Source organism: Rutilus rutilus (genome assembly GCF_951802725.1).
Source record: "Rutilus rutilus genome assembly, chromosome: 25".
NCBI classification, from domain to species: domain Eukaryota; kingdom Metazoa; phylum Chordata; class Actinopteri; order Cypriniformes; family Leuciscidae; genus Rutilus; species Rutilus rutilus.
In genome coordinates, this window is record NC_140229.1 from 17,502,792 (window position 1) to 17,522,379 (window position 19,588).

The 19,588-nt window shown below is 38.4% G+C and overlaps 1 protein-coding gene across 1 annotated transcript; it reads right to left on the bottom strand.

The window, feature by feature from the left end:
- Nucleotides 1-452: 452 nt before the first annotated feature.
- LOC311284824 (protocadherin gamma-C3-like) lies at nucleotides 453-12,077 on the bottom strand. Its single transcript, XM_084400036.1, has 6 exons — nucleotides 8,889-12,077; nucleotides 7,952-8,013; nucleotides 7,705-7,817; nucleotides 7,326-7,570; nucleotides 3,508-5,979; nucleotides 453-1,854 (listed from the first exon to the last, which is right to left on the bottom strand). Exons 1-6 carry the CDS (start codon nucleotides 11,358-11,360, stop codon nucleotides 1,831-1,833), a joined length of 5,388 nt encoding a protein of 1,795 aa, XP_084256162.1. The 5' UTR covers nucleotides 11,361-12,077; the 3' UTR covers nucleotides 453-1,830.
- Nucleotides 12,078-19,588: the final 7,511 nt, after the last annotated feature.

Below are 19,588 nucleotides of genomic sequence, written 5' to 3' on the forward strand. Positions count from 1 at the left end.
AAGTCCAGCAAGGACACAAAGGCATTGTTTACTTTGTTTGCATAAGGACATTTCGCAAGTAAGGCAACAGAAAGTAAATACAAATACTGAAACGAGTAACCCAAGGCATGTCAATGAGATTGCTAATGAGTGTGCTAATAGTATTACAATACTAAACCTCATCCAGTTTTTGCTGTTTTAAATTTCAGGCACACTTTTCTCTGCCCTAAGGCACACAGCAGTTTTTTTTTTTTTTACTCGTGTCATTTATCTCTAAATTCTCAAATCTGCTTTAAGGAACTCCAATTTGAGCTGTCACTTTTCAGCACAGTTATTTCAACTGAATTACAAGGCTTTCAATACCATAATAACTTTTGAGTGTCGTTCTGTGTTCTGGTCACAGCATGTGTCAATCTAAATACAGATCATATGTTTCAAGTGACCTATATTGCTGTTCCCCCCCCCCCCCCCCCCCACCACTCATTTCCACCTTCCCACTCCTTAGCTGCGTCAAATCCTTTTAATATAAGGAATGGAGTTTTGATTTCTGTAATGATATAATTAGGTCTACATAATGATATAACGAAACTGCCAAATATCTCACCACATATAATAATTTCTTAAAACATTGCACTGTCATCATAAAAGAAGCAGCATTAAATACATTAACAAGCATTTCTTTTCTTGTTTTCATAATACAAAACAATATAAAACCTCAGTAAATAAGGCCAAAAATGACACTGAATAGCAATTTAATAATATAATTGTTGATTCTCGTACAAAAAAGGTGTATATTATTGTTGTCAGTTATTCATTTTTGTGGCAGGATAATATTCTGGCTATATATCTGCAAAAAGCTAGATTCATACTTGTTATTACCTTTTTGTTGGATTTGCACATTTTTTGTCTCCTTGGTTTTCAGTAAAATTTTGGCACATCACTATGGCATGCCATGCTGATTATTACTAATTAAGTAATTATTACTTTGTAGCATTTGTCTGATTTAAAATACTTGCTCTTGCCAGAGAAAATCAATTTTAAGCCGTTTACAGGGCAGGAGAAAAATAAACATTAATCTATGTGTACATGTGCACTACATAGATGTCAAACCAAATGTTTTGAGGTATAGACAATGCCTGGCTCATTCGCTTGTGCTCATCTGATCACAGCTTTCTCATCAGCGCGTTTAAACTATGCAAAATTAGAGCATCATTATGATACCAGAACTTTGATCCATCTTTGTCTTTGTAGTTCATATCTTACTGGAACCCCAAATGGGTGAAAGTCCGGGTTCTTCTGATAGTCATGAAGTACCACCAGTATCTCTCTCTTCTGTCATAGAATCTGTATAGAAATCTTTTAGATACAAAAAGTCCATCTTGTTTGTCTTAGCCATGCAAAGTCATGCTCAGTGTGGTTACAAATGGCTGACATATAGTTCTTAGACCCAGCATTAAATCACCACAAATATGAGATCCAGCCGCGCTGAATTAATGTCTTTCTCTGACACAATGTTGGTCTTGGTCTCCGAAAATGTCAGTTTGAAAGTTAATTCTTCTATTAGCCCAAAAGGCAATGTGAAGAACAGGAAGCAGGAGAATAAGTGATAGTTAATTAAGTCAAATTAATAAATTACGGTAATAAATGAAAGGACAAATTATATAAATGAATATAAAACATGAAAGAATCTCTCTCTTGAAGCTACACACACAGGTTGCTCAAGTTAGATCCTTGACCAAAACGTCTTGAATCTAAAGAAACCCTGATAAACGGTTAAACAGAAGTTCAATCTGTCCCTCATGGACAGAGCCTGGTGCGGAAGGTTGTAAACCATCAGTCAACGTGTCCAGATCATGGTAAATCACTGCTTGACTCCTGTCAATAGAAGGAAACGCAATTAATCCAACAGTCAACCAACAGAACATTTTATATTCAAAGATCTGCATTTTATAAGTTCTGCACTCCCTGGAAATCAAACCATGCCATTGCTACAGTTTGAGCTACAGGATGCATTTCTAGCTCTTGAATAGTTTAGTTGTTGGTTTTATTTAATAGTAACATGGAACATTAGATTTTAGAAACAAAATAGAGTGAAAAACAACATAACATTACTGGGCCGACCCTGCAAAACACGGCAAAATATATTACAAAATGTACTTCAATGGACAAGAAAATACATTTCCAATCTTAAAAACACAACAATACATTTTAGGTAGCCTATACATTATATTGCAATTTTATGTGTAATCTCTTATTTGGGAAATTGCAGTCTTATTGAACAGAGGTCTAGACTCTAAAATTAAGGTTGCATATCTGAGTATGATTAAGCGTGAGTGATAGCAAGCATTTAGAGACAGCTCGGAAAAAAGCTCCCCGAGACAGATTTGGGCTGACGTAAAAGGAGAAAAGCCGCAGAGCTCACTTTTACTTTTCTTTTGCTTTGATTAACTTTGATCAGGAAAAGGGAATTATACGATCAGTCTAAATGTGTGGAAAATTCTCAGTCAGTCTTCCTTTACTTCACAGCTCCATCACTGCATGTCACTCGTTCTCCCACTCACATCCAAATTTAGACACATGCTAATGCGTTAACACTGGGTGTTCCTTCTTTATGTATAATAAAAACAGATCTGTTTTGTTGCTGTTTATCGTTTACAGTGCACACTTTTTATACTTTTTTTTTTTCTCCCAAATTTCCTTTAACAAACAGGCCCAAAGTCATTTTCAGTGGATGTTTGAAGTCAGGTTTACACTTGTACATTTAATGCCTGATAATCAAAATGTGCCTTAGTGATTTTTAACAATATTAGTTTATTAATTTGAACCCTCTGGTAATATTTGCATGTGGGTCAAAAATGACCAAAAAAATTATTTCAATGAAATGATTGTACTATATTTTAGATCGATAATGTTTTTTTATTTACCATTTTGGGGTTTGTGGCACTAAATCATATTCATGCAGAAGTTATAATCCATTTATTCACTTTTTGAGCATGGAAATGAAATTGAATATGAAATAAATTTTCGTAAATCTTGAATGCTTTGGAGCACAGACTTAAAAACTGGTCTGTTTTTAAAGAAGACACTTAGTTGGCAGACTATTGCTCAAGTTTAACTTAAAAAAGTCCAAATAAACATATATTCCAAATTTGAGGTTGATATCTCCCCCCAAAAAAGAGCTTTCAGTACAAGTTTGTTTGTGGGCAGTAACCAATAGATGAAATGCATCTATCATTCATTTCCAATGCGATCATTTTTGACCGCAACCAATATAAGTGTGACTATTTTTTCACATTTTATGTCCATGTTTCGTTCCACTCTGATGAAGTAAAATAATTCTAAAAAACAAAACATAACATTTTTCCATCAAAAATGACTGAACAGCACCAGAGGGTTAAATGTTTTGCTTAAAAAGTGTCCTTGAGCTATATTTATTTACAATAAATGCACTTGGCTTGATGTTAATGCAGACTGTTTTATGTGTTCATTACTTATTGGGGTCACTGTATGCATATATGGTTCCAGTACCTGTAAAGTGGAAGATCTTGATGCACTGGTCTCAGTCAACGCAGCACTTCCTGGGATACTTGACACAATAAACCCTGTTCCGTTAGGAAGGGGCTGCCGCACCACCACCTTCCCTTTTCTAGTCTCTGCCAGAAACAGACTGTACCAGTAGGCATCACTTGAGATGAGAGTAGAGTCAGCGATGGTGGAGGAGTTCCTCTGGCTGAGGATGCTGTTCCTACCCTGTGGAGCCGCTTGTGAGGGCTTCGGCTCCTGACATTTCAGCACGATGATCACCAGGATGGTGATGAGCAGCATAAACAACACCGACCCCAAACCGATCAGCAAGTACAGGTTTAGATCGGTGATCAGGTCGTATTCGACAGGCACCTCTGTGGTTTCGGTTAACTGCGTGACCACTTGGTCCACTGTGGAGATCTTGATGGTCACCGTGGCCGAGCGAGGCGGTTCTCCGTTGTCTCTGGCTATGATGACCAGGTGTTGATCTTTGGGGTCTCTGTAACTGAACATCCGCGTGGTTCGTATCTCGCCGTTGTACTGATCGAGGCTGAACAGCGGGGTGTCCGTGATCTGCAGGAACTGATATGTTATACGAGAGTTCTGCATGGAGTCGGCGTCCAACGCGATTACCTTGGTGACCAGGGATCCTTTATCGCTCGACCTTGGGATTTTTTGCTCTATGACAGTGCCCTGCGGACGCCAGGGAGAAACTATGAGGGGCGTGTTGTCGTTTTGGTCCAGGATGATGATGTGTACGGTCACATTACTGCTAAGAGGAGGGAGCCCAGAATCTCTCGCTTCAATGTGGAACAGAAACTCCTTCTCCCTTTCGTAGTCGAACGTGCGTAAAGCGTAGAGGTTGCCGTTTTCAGGATTGATGGAAAACAGCATGGACATTGAGGTGTTGGCTATCTCCTTTTCTATGATGACGTAAACCAGATACTGATTTTCATGCAGGTCTGGGTCATGAGCGGTCAATGAGGCTAGCAACGCTCCGGGCTCGTTGTTTTCCATCAGATGAATGGTATAGAGGGTTTGAGGAAACATTGGGCCGTTATCATTTACATCTTGAATTGTAACACTGATCGTTTCGTTATCGGTCAGAGGAGGGCTTCCTCTGTCAGTCACGTGAAGAGTGATGTCATAACTGTGGATGCGCTCACGGTCAAGTGATTCGGTGACTATTAACGCAAAAAAGTCTTCCGATGACTTATTAAGTGCAAAAGGTAACATCTCAGCATTGTGGATGGAGAGAACAACTTTGCCATTATCTCCAGAGTCCCTGTCGCTCACGCTGATGACGGCGATCACCGTTCCTACAGGGTCATTTTCTTTAATCAGACTCTGCGAAGATTTGATCGTAATCTCAGGATGGTTGTCATTTAGATCGGTGATGAACACTAATATTTTACACTGACCTGAAAGCGGATTCACTGCCTTGTCCTTGGCTTCAACATACATCTCAAAACTCTTCACTTCTTCAAAATCGATCACGTCTTTTACTCTTATTTCTCCACTGCTGGGATCCAAAGAGAACTTTTCTTGTGTTTTCTCAGATGTGTATAAAGTGAAAGAGTATATGACGTCCGCATTGACACCCTCGTCCAAATCTGTTGCATTCAACTGCATAATCAGCGTCCCTATAGGTGCATTCTCAATGAGGTCAACCGAGTAAACTTGTCGATCAAACTGAGGGGCGTTGTCATTGATGTCCAGCACCTGAATGATGATGCTGGCCGTGCCAGAACGCGCAGGTTTGCCGCCGTCCACAGCGGTGAGGGTTAGAGTGTGGACGGCCTGTTTTTCTCTGTCCAAACTAGCTTTTAGCACCAGGTCGACATATTTAGTCCCGTCACTTCCAGTCTGGATTTCAATTGTAAACTCGTTACTTTCACTCAGGTAATAGGTCTCGATCGAGTTCTCTCCGACATCTGCATCCACCGCGTTTGTTAAAGAAAATCTCTCTCCAGGTGTTGCTGATTCCGAAACATCGAGCGGTATTCTCTCCCGTCTGAACTGAGGCGCGTTGTCATTTATGTCCATAATTTCCAATTCGATATTAAATATGCGTAATGGGCTCTCGATTATCACATCCATCTTGAGGAAACAGAACGATGATGTTTTGGCCGGGCATAAATACTCCCGATCAATTTTCTCAGCGATAAACAGTTCTCCGGTGTCTTTATTTATTTCTAGGTATTTCTTGCTATGAATATAATCCAGCTTTACCTTTCGTTCCAACAGGCTGTGCGCGTCGAGGCCCAAATCCGAGGCGATATTTGCGATCACGGAGCCCACTGGAATTTCTTCGGGGATGGAGTATCTTGTTACAGCCGAGGCGAGACTCCACAGCGCGGAGAGGACTGCGAAACCGAGACGCCATCTCCTCCTTTGATCCATTGCAGTGCGCACGTTAATGCTTTCGCTGTCTTTCACAAGAATTATAGCAATGGTTTCGAAAACTATTGGAGGTTAGCGGGTATTTGGAAAGCATCTTAAAAGCATCCAGCAGAGCATCGCCATAGCGCCGTGCCGTGGATCCCGCCCGCTGATCAGATTCATCTGAGCTTCAGTGCTGCTGCTCTCTCTGTCCAACAGCATTGAGAAAGCAAAGCATGGGTTGTGCTCGCATTCCCCTTAAAGTGAATAGCATTAGTGCAATAACATCGATCGTGTGAAGATACACGTTTACATAAAAAATACAAATAAAAAATGTATTTTAGGAAAATGAAATAAATAAATAAATAATAATAATTCTGAAATTACATTTGACTTTAGCTTTCTGGAAGTCTTGTTAAAGCCAGCACATATAATGTACAGTTTGTCTGCAAATGTTGAAAGTAATAAAAAATATATTTATATAAGGTAGCCTACTATTATGTATTTTTCTCGAAAATTTAGACTGTTGTAGGGGGTCATCAAAATAAGCAAATTCAGCACCACGGACTGAACTGGTTCCGCTGATAAGCCAAGCAAAATAAAAGCATGTTTAGGGCGGAAAATTAACAACTACAAAAATGTATTTCTGCGCGACAATCCTCACTTCTTACTGTAATGAACTTTTTTTTTTTAATTATTATTATTCCTAAACAAACTCACAGATGTGTAGATGGTGCGGTCTGCTAATATTCCACACAGGCTGCTATAATTAATTGTAATTATATCTAATTGGTAACGATTTAATGCACCTAATCAGTAACAATTACAGGTGTGTCATTTATAAATAAGCACTGTAAATACATGTCTCTTCAAACCATTTGTAGATTAATGGCATTGTGCCATGTGATTTAATGTTATACATGTAAAATCCACCTATAAATTCAAGCTCTATATATGTTGCTACTCTACTTTTTTTTTTCTGTCAAAGAGGGTGGGAATAGACAAGAAATGCACAATTTTATACCATCATGCTGTTTCTTGTCATTTTGGCACAGCAAGAACCACTGCAGTGATTTAATTTTTTTTATTTTTTTACAATGAGAAAGACAAAAGAGCAATATTAAATCAATTCTAATGATATTCTTTATTCTGTACATTTTGGAAACAAAAGGGATATAATTTTGGAAAATATAACCTGAATTCTCATAAGCAATCATATGTTTAATGCTTTCAGAAAGTTTCTGAATACTGAAGATATCAGGAAAAGAATGCAATAACAATTACAGAATTATCAGAGTACTTTAAGTAATGTCCTGTTGTGAAAGTTATGAAGGCAAATTATACAGCACATTTAATCCAAGTGGAATATATACAATTTATATACAGGAAGAAATCTACAGATGAAAAAATACAAAATGGAAAAATCATTTGAAAAAATCATTGGTTATTATTGCATCCTCTTGGCGGTTATTGTTCGGCTTTTTCTTTTTGCCAAAAGTTGAGAATGAGTTGTAGACTTCAATCTCCCCATTGTTTGCCATCTTGAGTGTACAGAGTGTTGATGGTGTTCCGGGAATGTAAACATTATGTTGATAGTCTGGTGAGGGTTGAATTGAATCCGGCTGGTTGTAACGTGTCCATGAGCGGTTTGGAAAGCTCCCAACCTTAGGTGAGGTCTTATAATCTGTTTTAAATGACAAAGAAAAGTTCAATTCGATTCAATAACAAAGAAGCTATACAGAATATTTAAAGCTGGTATTTTTGAGCATGCCTTTTAACTGAACATGTTTTTAGGGATGACAAATATAATGATTTTACCATGCATGTGATTTCCCCAGGTCCAGTACTGTGGAACAGATGTGTAAGCATAGTTGTCTGAGTCCTGAATCAGTCTGCGCTGCAGAGTCCTACCTGTGTTTATTGGAGTATGGCTAAAAAAAAAAAAAAAGCATGTCAGATGCTTTGTGTGTGAGTGAGTGAGAGAGAGAGAGAGAGAGAGAGAGAGAGAGAGAGAGAGAGAGAGAGAGAGAGAGAGAGCAATAGAATCAGCTTTTACTTTAATCACCTTTTGTATGTATAATTGAGCTGGTTCTTAGTCAGTGTTTGGTCTTTGTTTTCCTGTTTGAGCTGCAAAGAAAAGAAAAAAAAAGAGTTGAAATATTTACCCCCGCACTTATACATGAGAGGCACAAGAATGTACTACAAGCACAATGTCTATGCCAAGAAAAGGAAAGACCTCAGAACACATCAAAAACAGTCACTAAAGCACTAAGTGACTTTACTAATTCATCACCTTGTTGCAGTATACTTACAATTTGCAGCAGTGACAAAAATGCATTTGTTTATTTATTTATTTATGAACTGTGCATTAAGAATTTTAAGGTCTAGTTCACAGAAAAACAATGAATATCCAGTATAGCTCAAAGGTAGAATAAACAATACACTATTGTTTGCTCAATAGTTAATTTCAGTGCTGTTCTGCAAATAATAATAATATGTATTTTATTTAGTAATTATTGTTTTTGTTATTATTGATTATAATTGGCAATTATTATATTATATATTTTATTATATTGTTGTAATGTGTTATATTATTATTATTTTTAAATAATACAGAGTTAGCTTAACATAGGGACAGGAGAGCTATCAGTCAATAAATGGGAAAACAAACTTGCATTAATTATTTGAAAAAGTAACTCAGATGTTTTGTTGTAAATGTAAAAATAATGTTAATTTACTAGCTTCTTGAAAAAGTAAATGATTACGTGTTATTCCAACACTGTTGTTGTTCTTGTTGTTGTTAGTATAGTCCTGCGTGTGGTACTTGCATTGGCATATCCAAATATTGTTTATTTTTGTAATTAAATTACAATTTACAGGCTATTGTTTACATTTTATTATTTAATCTCCTGCCATTTTCTGGGCTGATTAAAGAACAACAAGTATGTGAAGTCTCCATCTAGTGGACAAACTTGATATATATTTTTTTTGTTGATTATTACCTCGTTTGGAGAGGTCCCTTTCCTTGTACCAAGACTGTGGCTGGTTGGGCTCCAGGTCAAAGTTTTATTTTCCATTTCCTTGATGTTATTTCGAGAAGATGTTCCCATCGGGCTACAAGGCTTGAGGAACATGAAGTCACTTTTAGATGACTCTGGTGTTAAACACATTTTATAGCAGTAGTTTTGACCTATTGGGTGGTTCGCGTTTACTTCCACGCAGTGCGTGGGTCCCTTCGATCCCGGTGATATGTGAATGTTCAAGTTAGACTTTTTAATGACGTCACTGGAGGGGTCCTTAGAATGAAACCCACAGCACGAGTTTCTGTCCTTGTGTCCCTTAATTGTAGCCAGGACAATAATAGCCACGAGAAACGTGAACGAAACCGCGCCCAGAGACACGATTAAATACAGCGTGAGGTTTGACCTGTACTGAGGGCTGAGCGCGAGGTCACCAAAATCAGGCAAGGATTCTGGCACGCTGTCAACAACTGACAACATGATGGAGGCCGTGGCCGAGAGGGGCGGATGACCGTTGTCCTTGACCAAAACCACTAGCCTCTGCCTCCTGGGGTCGTTGTCCATCAGCCGGCGGATTGTCCTGATCTCCCCAGTGTACAACGCAACGCTGAACAAACTGAGATCTGTAGCTTGAAGGACTTCATAGAAAAGACGCGAGTTTTGCCCGGCATCCGCGTCCATGGCGGTGATTTTAGCCACTAGGTATCCGGCATCAGCATTTCTAGGGACAACTACAACCGCTGTGGTGTCATTCTCGGGCATTGGGGATACAATGATTGGAGGATTGTCATTCTGATCCAAAACAAACACGTTCACTGTTACGTTGGCGCGGAGAGGCGGAAAACCAGCATCTTCGGCTTGAACCACGATCTGAAAGTTTCTGAGCTGCTCGTGGTCGAAAGAACGCAGTGCGTAAATGTTGCCGTTATCTGAATTGATGGACACGTAGGTGGACACTGGCATTCCATAGATGTCGTTTTCTTGAATAGAGTAGGATAAGTAAGAATTCTGATCCGCATCTGCGTCTTGTGCGGTGATGGTGCAAATCGAGGCTCCTGGCGCGTTGTTTTCGGTCAGGTAGACCGTGTAGGAGGGCTGTTTGAAACGCGGCGCGTTGTCGTTTATGTCAGACACTTGCACTAAAATAGTTTTCCTGGTAAAAAGAGGAGGCGAGCCCATATCACGCGCCGTGAGGGTGATGTTATACTCTGAAATGGTCTCTCTGTCCAGAAAATCACACGTAACCAAAGTGTAGTAGTTTTTAAAAGAGGAGTGCAGCTGAAAGGGAACGTGATGAGGAATTTCACAATCAACATTTCCGTTTTCCCCAGAGTCTTTATCCATAACGCTAATGACTGCTATCACTGTGCCAGGGGGGGCATCCTCTTGGACAGGCGTAGATACTGATGTGAGAATCACTTCTGGAAGATTGTCGTTGACGTCTATGATGTTAACCATAACTTTGCAGTGCACTGCCACCGCAGACGGTCCCTTGTCTTTGGCTTGCACATAAATCTCGTGCATTCGTGCCTTTTCATAATCTATAAGTCCTTTTACTTTGATTTCTCCTGTGCGGGAATCCACGCTGAACAGCTCGCGCACTCTCATTGGAGCGTGGCCGCTGAAAGAGTATGTGATCTCTCCATTGGGTCCTTCATCGATATCAGTGGCGTTTAGTTTTATCACGACTGTGCCTCGCGGTGCGTTTTCAGCCAGCTTCACTTTATAAAAGTTCTGATCGAACACAGGCGCGTTATCGTTGGCATCCAGTACCGTTATGTTTATTTGCGCAGTGCCCGACCTCTCTGGCGAGCCTCCATCCACCGCTGTAATAACCATCAAGTGAGTCTTCTGCTGCTCCCGGTCCAGCGGACTTTCAAGGATCAGTTCTGCGAATTTACTGCCGTCACTACGCGTCTGGACGTCCAGGACGAAGTGTTCGTTTACGCTCAGCAAATACGAGCGCATAGAGTTCTCACCGACGTCCAGGTCCTGCGCGCTTTCCAGTGGGAAGCGCGATCCAGGCGCGGCGGATTCGGAGATATCCAGGTTAAATTCACTCCATGGAAAGACTGGAGAGTTGTCGTTAACATCAAATATTTCAACTTCGACCCTATACAATTCTAATGGGTTTTCGATCACAACCTGAAGATGGAATGAACAATATGGATTTTGTTCGCACAACTCTTCTCGATCAATTCTTTCATTGACAAATAAAACCCCGTTTTCTAAATTCACCTCTAAATATTGCCGTTTTGCACCTGAGACTATTCTAAATCGGCGGACTGAGAGTTTGTTGGTGTCTAATCCCAGATCCTCCGCAATATTTCCAACAAAAGCCCCGTGCTCCAGTTCTTCTGGGATCGTGTAACGAATCTGTGCTAGAACTACATCCATCAGAGACGCGATGAGCGCCAGGCAGGTTACCTGCCATGTCCATATCCACAGCTCCATTTAAATATAGTCTCCTTCCTGTGTGCCTTCAAATGAACGACCAAACAAAACACTCATAGCTAAAGCTTTAAAATGGTAGACAAAAATCCACCCAAACGCACAGTAACATTTCGTGAGAGAATGAGCACGCTAATGACAATGAAGTGGTAAATCCCTGAACCTCGTACTTTAGCACTGGAGAGCGCGCCTTTGGCCAATGGCACGTGCGCAAGAGTGAGAGAGCGTGAGTGTGTTTGCATGAGGGAGACAGAAGGGGAGGAGGTGAACACTAAACACTATACTGTGTCTTTATTTTCAATACATTTCTTATTACATTCTGTTCAAATTCGAATCGTTTCACAATTGGAGTTTGTTTATCTCCCACCGCCATTACGTACAAAATAAAATAAAATAAAATCTATAATTTCAACACATTGTATACAAGTCGGCTTATAATATTATTCCCATTTGCCTGTTATTAACCGTAATTGCATTCATTTTACATAATGGTGCCCATCTTTTTTTTTCTTTTTTATAATTGGGTCATTGATTCAGTGCCTTTTGTGTCCCCAGTAAAGATCATGATCTTACTAAAAATGTTGAACAATATACATTTTAAACCTGTCTGTCATAAATAACATAATTTGAATTATAAGCATATTGAAGTTGATTAAAAATAATTTGAGACATTTTACAGCATTTTGAACCACATATCATAATTTTTCCTATGTCCCCAGGTCTGTGTATCCCAATTTCAGGCTAAACAGCACTTAGGTATTTTTATTTTCTTTCTTTCAGTAAAGATTCTCTCTAATTTATTTTAGCAATTATAATCAAGATTTTAGCTAGTGCCTCAATTTATTGCCCACCCTGTTATTTTTGACTAAATTACATCATATCATAAAGCTGTCCAACACTACTGTGGAGGGAAAACAATTTGGGAAAGTGAGTGAGATCCTACTGAGATTTAACTGTACATTTTTGACAAATTTTATCTTTCAAATATGATGTGGTCAACACTAGTACGTCCACCCTGTTAAAGGCACAATATGTAACTTTTTTGCTTTAAAAATACCAAAAATCACTATATCTATGTTATATATACTTTTTTAGTTGTGTACTTACATTATCCCGACTGTTTCCAACAACTTTCAAGCCAGGAGAAATTTGTAATTTAATTCGAAGACACTTCCCGTTTCTTTATTTCCGTTTTGTCGCCGTCAATGGCGTCATATCAGCGTTGTCCCTGGTTTCCGCTCGTACTGCCATAGCAACCAGAGCTATGAACCAGAGCCCTCTGATAGTAACCAAAGCGACTGACGCGGACAACTGTGTAGTTCGCAATGTCTATTTGCACGCTGTTGTTGTTTCGTTCAAACATTATGGACCATGGCAAGCAGACTTTGGATAAAAAAAGGAGAACTAAAACGCGGTGTTTTAGAGATGCCTAGCTCCCATAGACAGTATATAAACGAGAGCTCCACGTCCGAGACTTCGACCGCTTCTACATGTACTTTATTAAACAGGTGAGCACATTTACATAAAACTAATCAATGTTATATAGTTCAACAATGATAAAACGTTAGAATATGATCTGTATGTTATTCTAATGTTGATCTAGCTGACTGCTAGTCTCATACAGACAAACTAACACATACATTTCAACACATTCAAATTCAGTTTAGTGTGCTAGTGTAATGTTAGACTAAGTGAAACAGCGCTGCGTTACCTCACAAGTTTAATTTGTCTAATAAACTGACCTGTGAGTTGTAATTCTGCACTTGCGTGTAGTTCGGTAGAATGAAATGTCCATATTCCTTTTATATCCACGGGACTCGCGTCGCGTGTGGAGCTGATAGCTGTCTCTTAGCAATCCCGAACTGATTCATATCACAGTCATGATAAAAGCATCGATGTATTTACTCATCCATAAACATTATTAGATCGGTCGGCTTGACGTTGACGACAAGATCCATAATTCTTGGCGAATGTTGCGTCATCAAACTACGCCTTTGTTATTGTAAAGAGGCTAGCGACCCCTAGCGGCGAAAAATTCCATACTGTACGTTTAAGAAAAATACATAATAAAAAAAATAATAATAATAATTAAAGACTTTGCTATTCTTTAGATAAACCTATGTTGGCTTCTTTTTGCTCAGACGTGGTGCAGTGGCTGATTTTAGGTCAGAATGTTTCCACCCTGTTAAATAAGACCTTACAGAGTGGACACTGAGAGTGTAAATAGTGATTGTGAAAGTAATTTATGTTTGAAGTTGAAGTATTTAAATTTATTTGGCAATGTTTTACATGTTGTTTCCCATCAATCCAGTTCAAACTAAAGTAATAATGCAACTGGTTGTGTGTGAGAGATAGGAAATCATCCACCCATCTTGTCCACATCCACCCTGTTATTATTTTGTGCATCTCAATCAAAAATGAATGTATCTTATAATTGAGGGGAGAAAGCTGAGCCAACAAGTCGTCATTGTAACCCTTATGCGCCAGAGAAACAATTGCGCATTATTTAAAATTTTCTTTAAACTTCCGTTTCAGCGGTAGATCTAGCCTGTTTAGCCAACGTTCCGTGGGCGTGACGTCTGAGGCTGAGACTAATATTTCTATGGCATCGCTGTTGAAGAGTAGCCTAGTGGTGAAGTGGATTTACTTATTTAGAGTTAATGAAAGTTATCACAAGCATTGTAATGTTTAAAGCGGATGTCATAACAAATGTCAGTAGACTGGCAAGATTTTAAAACGAGTGGCTCATTCATAAATCCGTAAGATACCCTTCATGCTGTAGAAATACAAACCGGAAGACAAAACACAACGTCGTAGCGCTGAAAGGGGGCGTGGCTACATACGGTCATTAAAACAAAAAAACAAGACACAAAATAGGCCAAATCTTAAATAATTTTCTATATTAGTTTAGACGAAAAAGTGTGAATTGGGCCTACATTTAATATTCAGACTAACATTTAGCATTACACTATTGTTATTATTATTAATATGTGGTGGGTTACAAAAGCAGACACCGAAGCTGAGACAAAGAGGTTTCAATGTATTTTAAAATAACTCTATAGCTTATTCCCCATGTCATTTCTGCAGTCTTATCCCTTTCTCATTCCTCTTGCCTTTCCTGACAAGTAAATACATTCTGTTTTAAATAAGCGCCAAACACAATCTGTCTGTGGAATGAAACTGCGGCAGATGGCACGATCTTCCAAGGGCTCGTGCTCTTTTTAATTAATGTAGTGGGGATTAAAGGGCCGCGGGTCCGGATCATTAGTGAACAGAGGTATTAAAAGGTTTTGTGAGGCATAATCCAGCCGCTCGCGATTGGTTGAGCAGGAGACTACATGGTTCCCATGATATTCTCCTGCTTTCCATTACCTTAAGTGCATACTAAATGGCATAGAGCCGAGTCGGAAATAAAACAACTTAAATCGACCCACCAAACAAACACATTTACTCTCATTAATGGCCAAAAAGAGGACACGAATGTGGAGTGGTGTAAACAGTTGTTCTTCGTGGTCATTGTCATTGAGGGCCAGTGGAAAGGAAGTCAGTTATTTTTTCACGCCACCGGTAAATATTTCACAGTGATGTATGATTAATGATAGAAGCTATTTATATTTTGTCAGTGAACAAAATCAAACTGAAAGCGCTACTGTTGCTATAAGCGAATGCGATTTTTTTCTTGTAATCTAACTTTTTATTGTTCGTAAAACATTTGAAAACTCTAATAGCCTAGCCTATAGCCTTTATAGCTAGCCTATCAGGAGGGGATCGAAATGTAATTAGGGGGCTCGGACCCCCCTCCCCCCAACCCCCCATTCACTGCACCCTACATTTTAACACTGAAAAAAAAAATCTCTGTGTTCATATAAAACACATGTTGTGAATACTGTGCTTTTTTACAGCAAAAAGCCTAAAAGAGAGATTGGCTACACCTGAATAATAGTGAAAAAATGTAACCACCCCGACTAATTTTAGGGTGTCATGCGGTCCAGACATTAGACTGGCACTAATTAAAGGCTCATTTTCTTTCTATCTCTGAATTGATTTTTAGGAGAGTGGTTTAATGATTTTAGATTAGTCTGTAGCCTACATTAGCCTTCAGTGAACTCCATAAATGCGGATTGACCTACAACAGCATTAGGCGACACAACTGTTTATAATCCAAAAAGTCTGAGATAGAATTTGACAACTGAATAAACAGATAGGCTATTTATTGATATTATAAATTCAAAGAGTCAATCATTTATACTTTTTAGGTACACCTGTTCAACTGTTTGTTAACGCAAATATCTAATCAGCCAATCACATGGCTGCAACTTAACGCATTTAGGTAGGCTATGTAGACATGGTCGAGACGATCTGGTGAAGTTTAAACTGAGCATCAGAATGGGGAAGAAAGGTGACTTAAGTGATTTGGACTGTGGTGTAGTTGTTGGTGCCAGGCGGGCTGATCTGAGAGACTGAGTACTGTTGATCTACTGGGATTTTCACATACAACCATCTCTAGGGTTTACAGAGAATAGTCCGAAAAGAGTTACAGTTGGTCCGAAAAATATTCTGTGCATGGGCAAAAATGCCTTGTTGATGCCAGAGGTCAGAGGAGAATGACCAGACTGGTTCCAGCTGATAGAAAGGCAACAGTAACTCAAATAACCACTTGTTACAACCGAGGTCTCTGAACGCACAACGTGTCCACCCTTGAAGCAGATGGGCTACAGCAGCAGAAAACACACCGGGTGACATTCAAACAGGAAACCGAGCTACAATTCACAACTGCATGACGCTATCATGACAATATGGTCCGAAATCTCTGAGGGATGTTTCCAGCATCTAAGAATTAAGACAAAAAGGGGGTCCAACCCAGTACTAGCAAGCAAAGTGTACCCAATAAAGTGGCTGATTGTGTGTGTGTGAGTGTGTGTCTTTATTCACTAGACAAATTCCTTGTGTGTATAAACATACTTGACAATAATCTCATTCAGATTCTGATTCTAATTTATGTCAATCACTAATTATGTTGCACCAAATACAGTGCATTAAAACTTGCTTTGCCTATCCGTAAGGAAATAGCAGGACTTGGAGCCTTAATAGTTGAACTGCAGTGCAAAAGTGGATATACAGACCCTTTCCAAAAAATTAGAATATCATGGAAAAGTTAATTTATTTCCATAATTCCATTCAAAACGTTAAACTTCCATAGATTATAGATTCAGGGCCCACAGCTTAAACGATTTCAAGTATTTAGTTGTTTATTTGTACATAATTTGGGCTTCCAGCTCATAAAACCCACGAAAACAGGATTTCAAAAAATTTGAATATTACATGAAATCACACAGTAATTACACAGTGATACCATGGTCATTGAACCAGGTTTTGGTTATTTTGGCAGTGTGGGCAGGTGCAAATCCTGCTGGAAAATGAAGGAAGCATCTCCATAAAGCTTGTCTGCTGAAGGAAGCATGAAGTGCTCTGAAAATGTCCTGGTAGACGGCTGCGTTGAGTGGACAGCACAGTGGACCAACACCAGCCGATGACCAACACAGACTGTGGAAACTTCACACTGGACTTCAAGCATCTTCCTCCAGACTCTGGGACCTTGGTTTCCAAATGAGATGCAAAATTTGCTCTCATCAGAAAAGAGGACTTTGGTCCACTGTGCTTTATTAAATCCAGAGTCGACGCAGCCGTCTACCAGGACATTTTCAGAGCACTTCATGCTTCCTTCATTTTCCAGCAGGATTTGCACCTGCCCACACTGCCAAAATAACCAAAACCTGGTTCAATGACCATGGTGTCACTGTGTAATTACTGTGTGATTTCATGTAATATTCTAATTTTTTGAAATCCTGTTTTCGTGGGTTTTATGAGCTGGAAGCCCAAATTATGTACAAATAAACAACGAAATACTTGAAATCGTTTAAGTTGTGGGCCCTGAATCTATAATCTAAGGAAGTTTAACGTTTTGAATGGAATTATGGAAATAAATAAACTTTTCCATGATATTCACATTTTTTGGAAAGGGTCTGTAAATGGTTAAAAAAAATGAATGTACATGAGTATGAGTGAATATATATCAAGTAATTCTAGCTGAAATAATTGCAGAATTCTACAGAAGTAAGAGGAATATCATTAGACCTAACAGTGCTGCCTTGCAAGCTGTAAATGCATAAACCGAAGCACTCATGGTTCTGACTGCAGATGTAGACCTATATACTAATCTCACCTTCGTGAACTGCCACGGGGTGGAGGCAGAGTCTTCTGCTAATTACCCCATCCTCCAGCTGGCCCGCGGCAACCAATCAAGAGAACAAAGTGTACATTTTCATTTACGCACCAAATCTCTCTCACACATACAGGCAGTGCAGAGATGGGGGCAGAGTGCCACAGACGGGGAATGTCAAGAATGCAATAGGAATGCGGGCACTGCCCTCACCTCATTCTCACACACAAATGCTCCCTTCTCACACATTTACACAGATATGGACATGGGTTGTCATTTTATCATGACTGGTAGAGAATGATCACTCTGTAAAGCCTGCTGTATGTGGAGACTGGTTGTGGTTGTGGTGGTGGTGGTGGGGGGACAAAAACAACAAGCAAAAGACACACAAAATGAAGATAGATTGAAAGAGCAGCTGGAAGGCCAGGACTCAGGAGTAGAGAAGACAGTGAAGATGAAGGGAATGAGGGGCAGAGGGAGGGCCCGTTGAATAACACCTGCTTCTCAGCTGTGTCAACTGAAGGATTCCCACAGAAGACAGACAGATATTTATGGAGTGGCTGAGGAAATTATCCAGCAACCACAGCTATTGACACACATGTGATGCTCTGAGCTATTCCCATCTAAACCCATCCAACTCATCACCAGTCATGGAGAAAACAAAATATACAAAAAAAATGACCTATATATATCACTATTATATTATATTATATTATGCATTATTTCCCAAAACTAAATATATTTATATTGTTCATAAATGATTGCTGTTACCCAATAAACCTCAAAATTGAGAAAAAAAAGAAAAAAGAAGCATTTTCTTTCCCCTGAAGAACATTTTGTATTATTTTGCATTGGGAGGTTTAAACCAATATTTGGCCAGAAAAAAAATAATAATAATAAAAATAAATAAATAAATAAATAAATAAATAAATAAATAAATAAATAAATAAATAAATAAACAAATAAATATAAATTATTTTATTTGTTTTAAATGTATTATTTTCAAATTTTAAATTATATTACGTAATTTGATCTAAACATATTTAGTTTGAAAGGAAATTAATATATTTATATTTTTATATTTATATTTTTTTAAGATTTAAGAATTTTAAGATTTAAGGAAACATGCATTTTATATCCTATTGAAGTACATTTTGTATTATATTTTGGCATTTGGAGGTTTAAACATATATAATATAAATATATAAATAAATATATATATTTTTTATGTATAGTTGTTGAAGTATGTTGAACATCGAATAAATAAACAAATAACTACATATTAACATATTATTTTATTATTATTATTAATATTATTATTATTATATTATTTAATAATAATAATATTATTATTATTAAATATGTATTATATTTACATATTTTAAATTGTATTATAATATAGTTAATTTGTTTTTTGTTTATGCTGTACGGGAAACATAAACCCTCTGTAGATCAGAACGCAACGCCGTTTTAAAAAAAACGCAAAGCATGTTTGTATCTAGAAATAGCGACAATTCATGTCAACAATTATTAAACATTTGGGCAAACTTTTAAAGCAGTTCTCTATACGTCCGAAGGGTGGCAGCAGCACTGCTCCTGACTCAAACTTACTTATAAGTGAAAACAGATGAGGCACGTGGCAAAAAGCCACATGTAATGCATTTAAATCAGATTTTGCTCTCAAAAATGTTTTAGAGCTAAATGACTATCATAGAGTCGTAGTGTAACCTAAACCACAAACTTATATGAACAGTGAAATCTTATATAAAACTAACCCTGATCTGACCCTGATCAAAACAGGTTATGTAGATATATGGCTTGATGCTTAATTGCACATGAGAGAATGTAATATTGTAAATAGATACACTATCCTGATCTTCTTAATTACAGATTAAGCAGTGTGGCTTCTCTAATCCTCTAATGACAGGCATCTCAATAGTTGGATGCATTTGTGAATTGAAGCTGTTTTGATTCCAGCTATTGTCAATCAGAATAACACTTACCTGGAGTT

What these genes read in the sequence shown, in the direction of transcription:
- LOC311284824 (XM_084400036.1), bottom strand. Translation starts at nt 11,360, where the DNA reads ATGGAGCTGTGGATATGGACATGGCAGGTAACCTGCCTGGCGCTCATC. An exon ending in AGGATGCAATAATAACCAAT is followed by an intron (nt 5,980 to 7,325) that starts GATTTTTTCAAA and finishes AATACCCGCTAA; the next exon opens with CCTCCAATAGTTTTCGAAAC. An exon ending in CAAGATCTTCCACTTTACAG is followed by an intron (nt 1,855 to 3,507) that starts GTACTGGAACCA and finishes TTCTATTGACAG; the next exon opens with GAGTCAAGCAGTGATTTACC.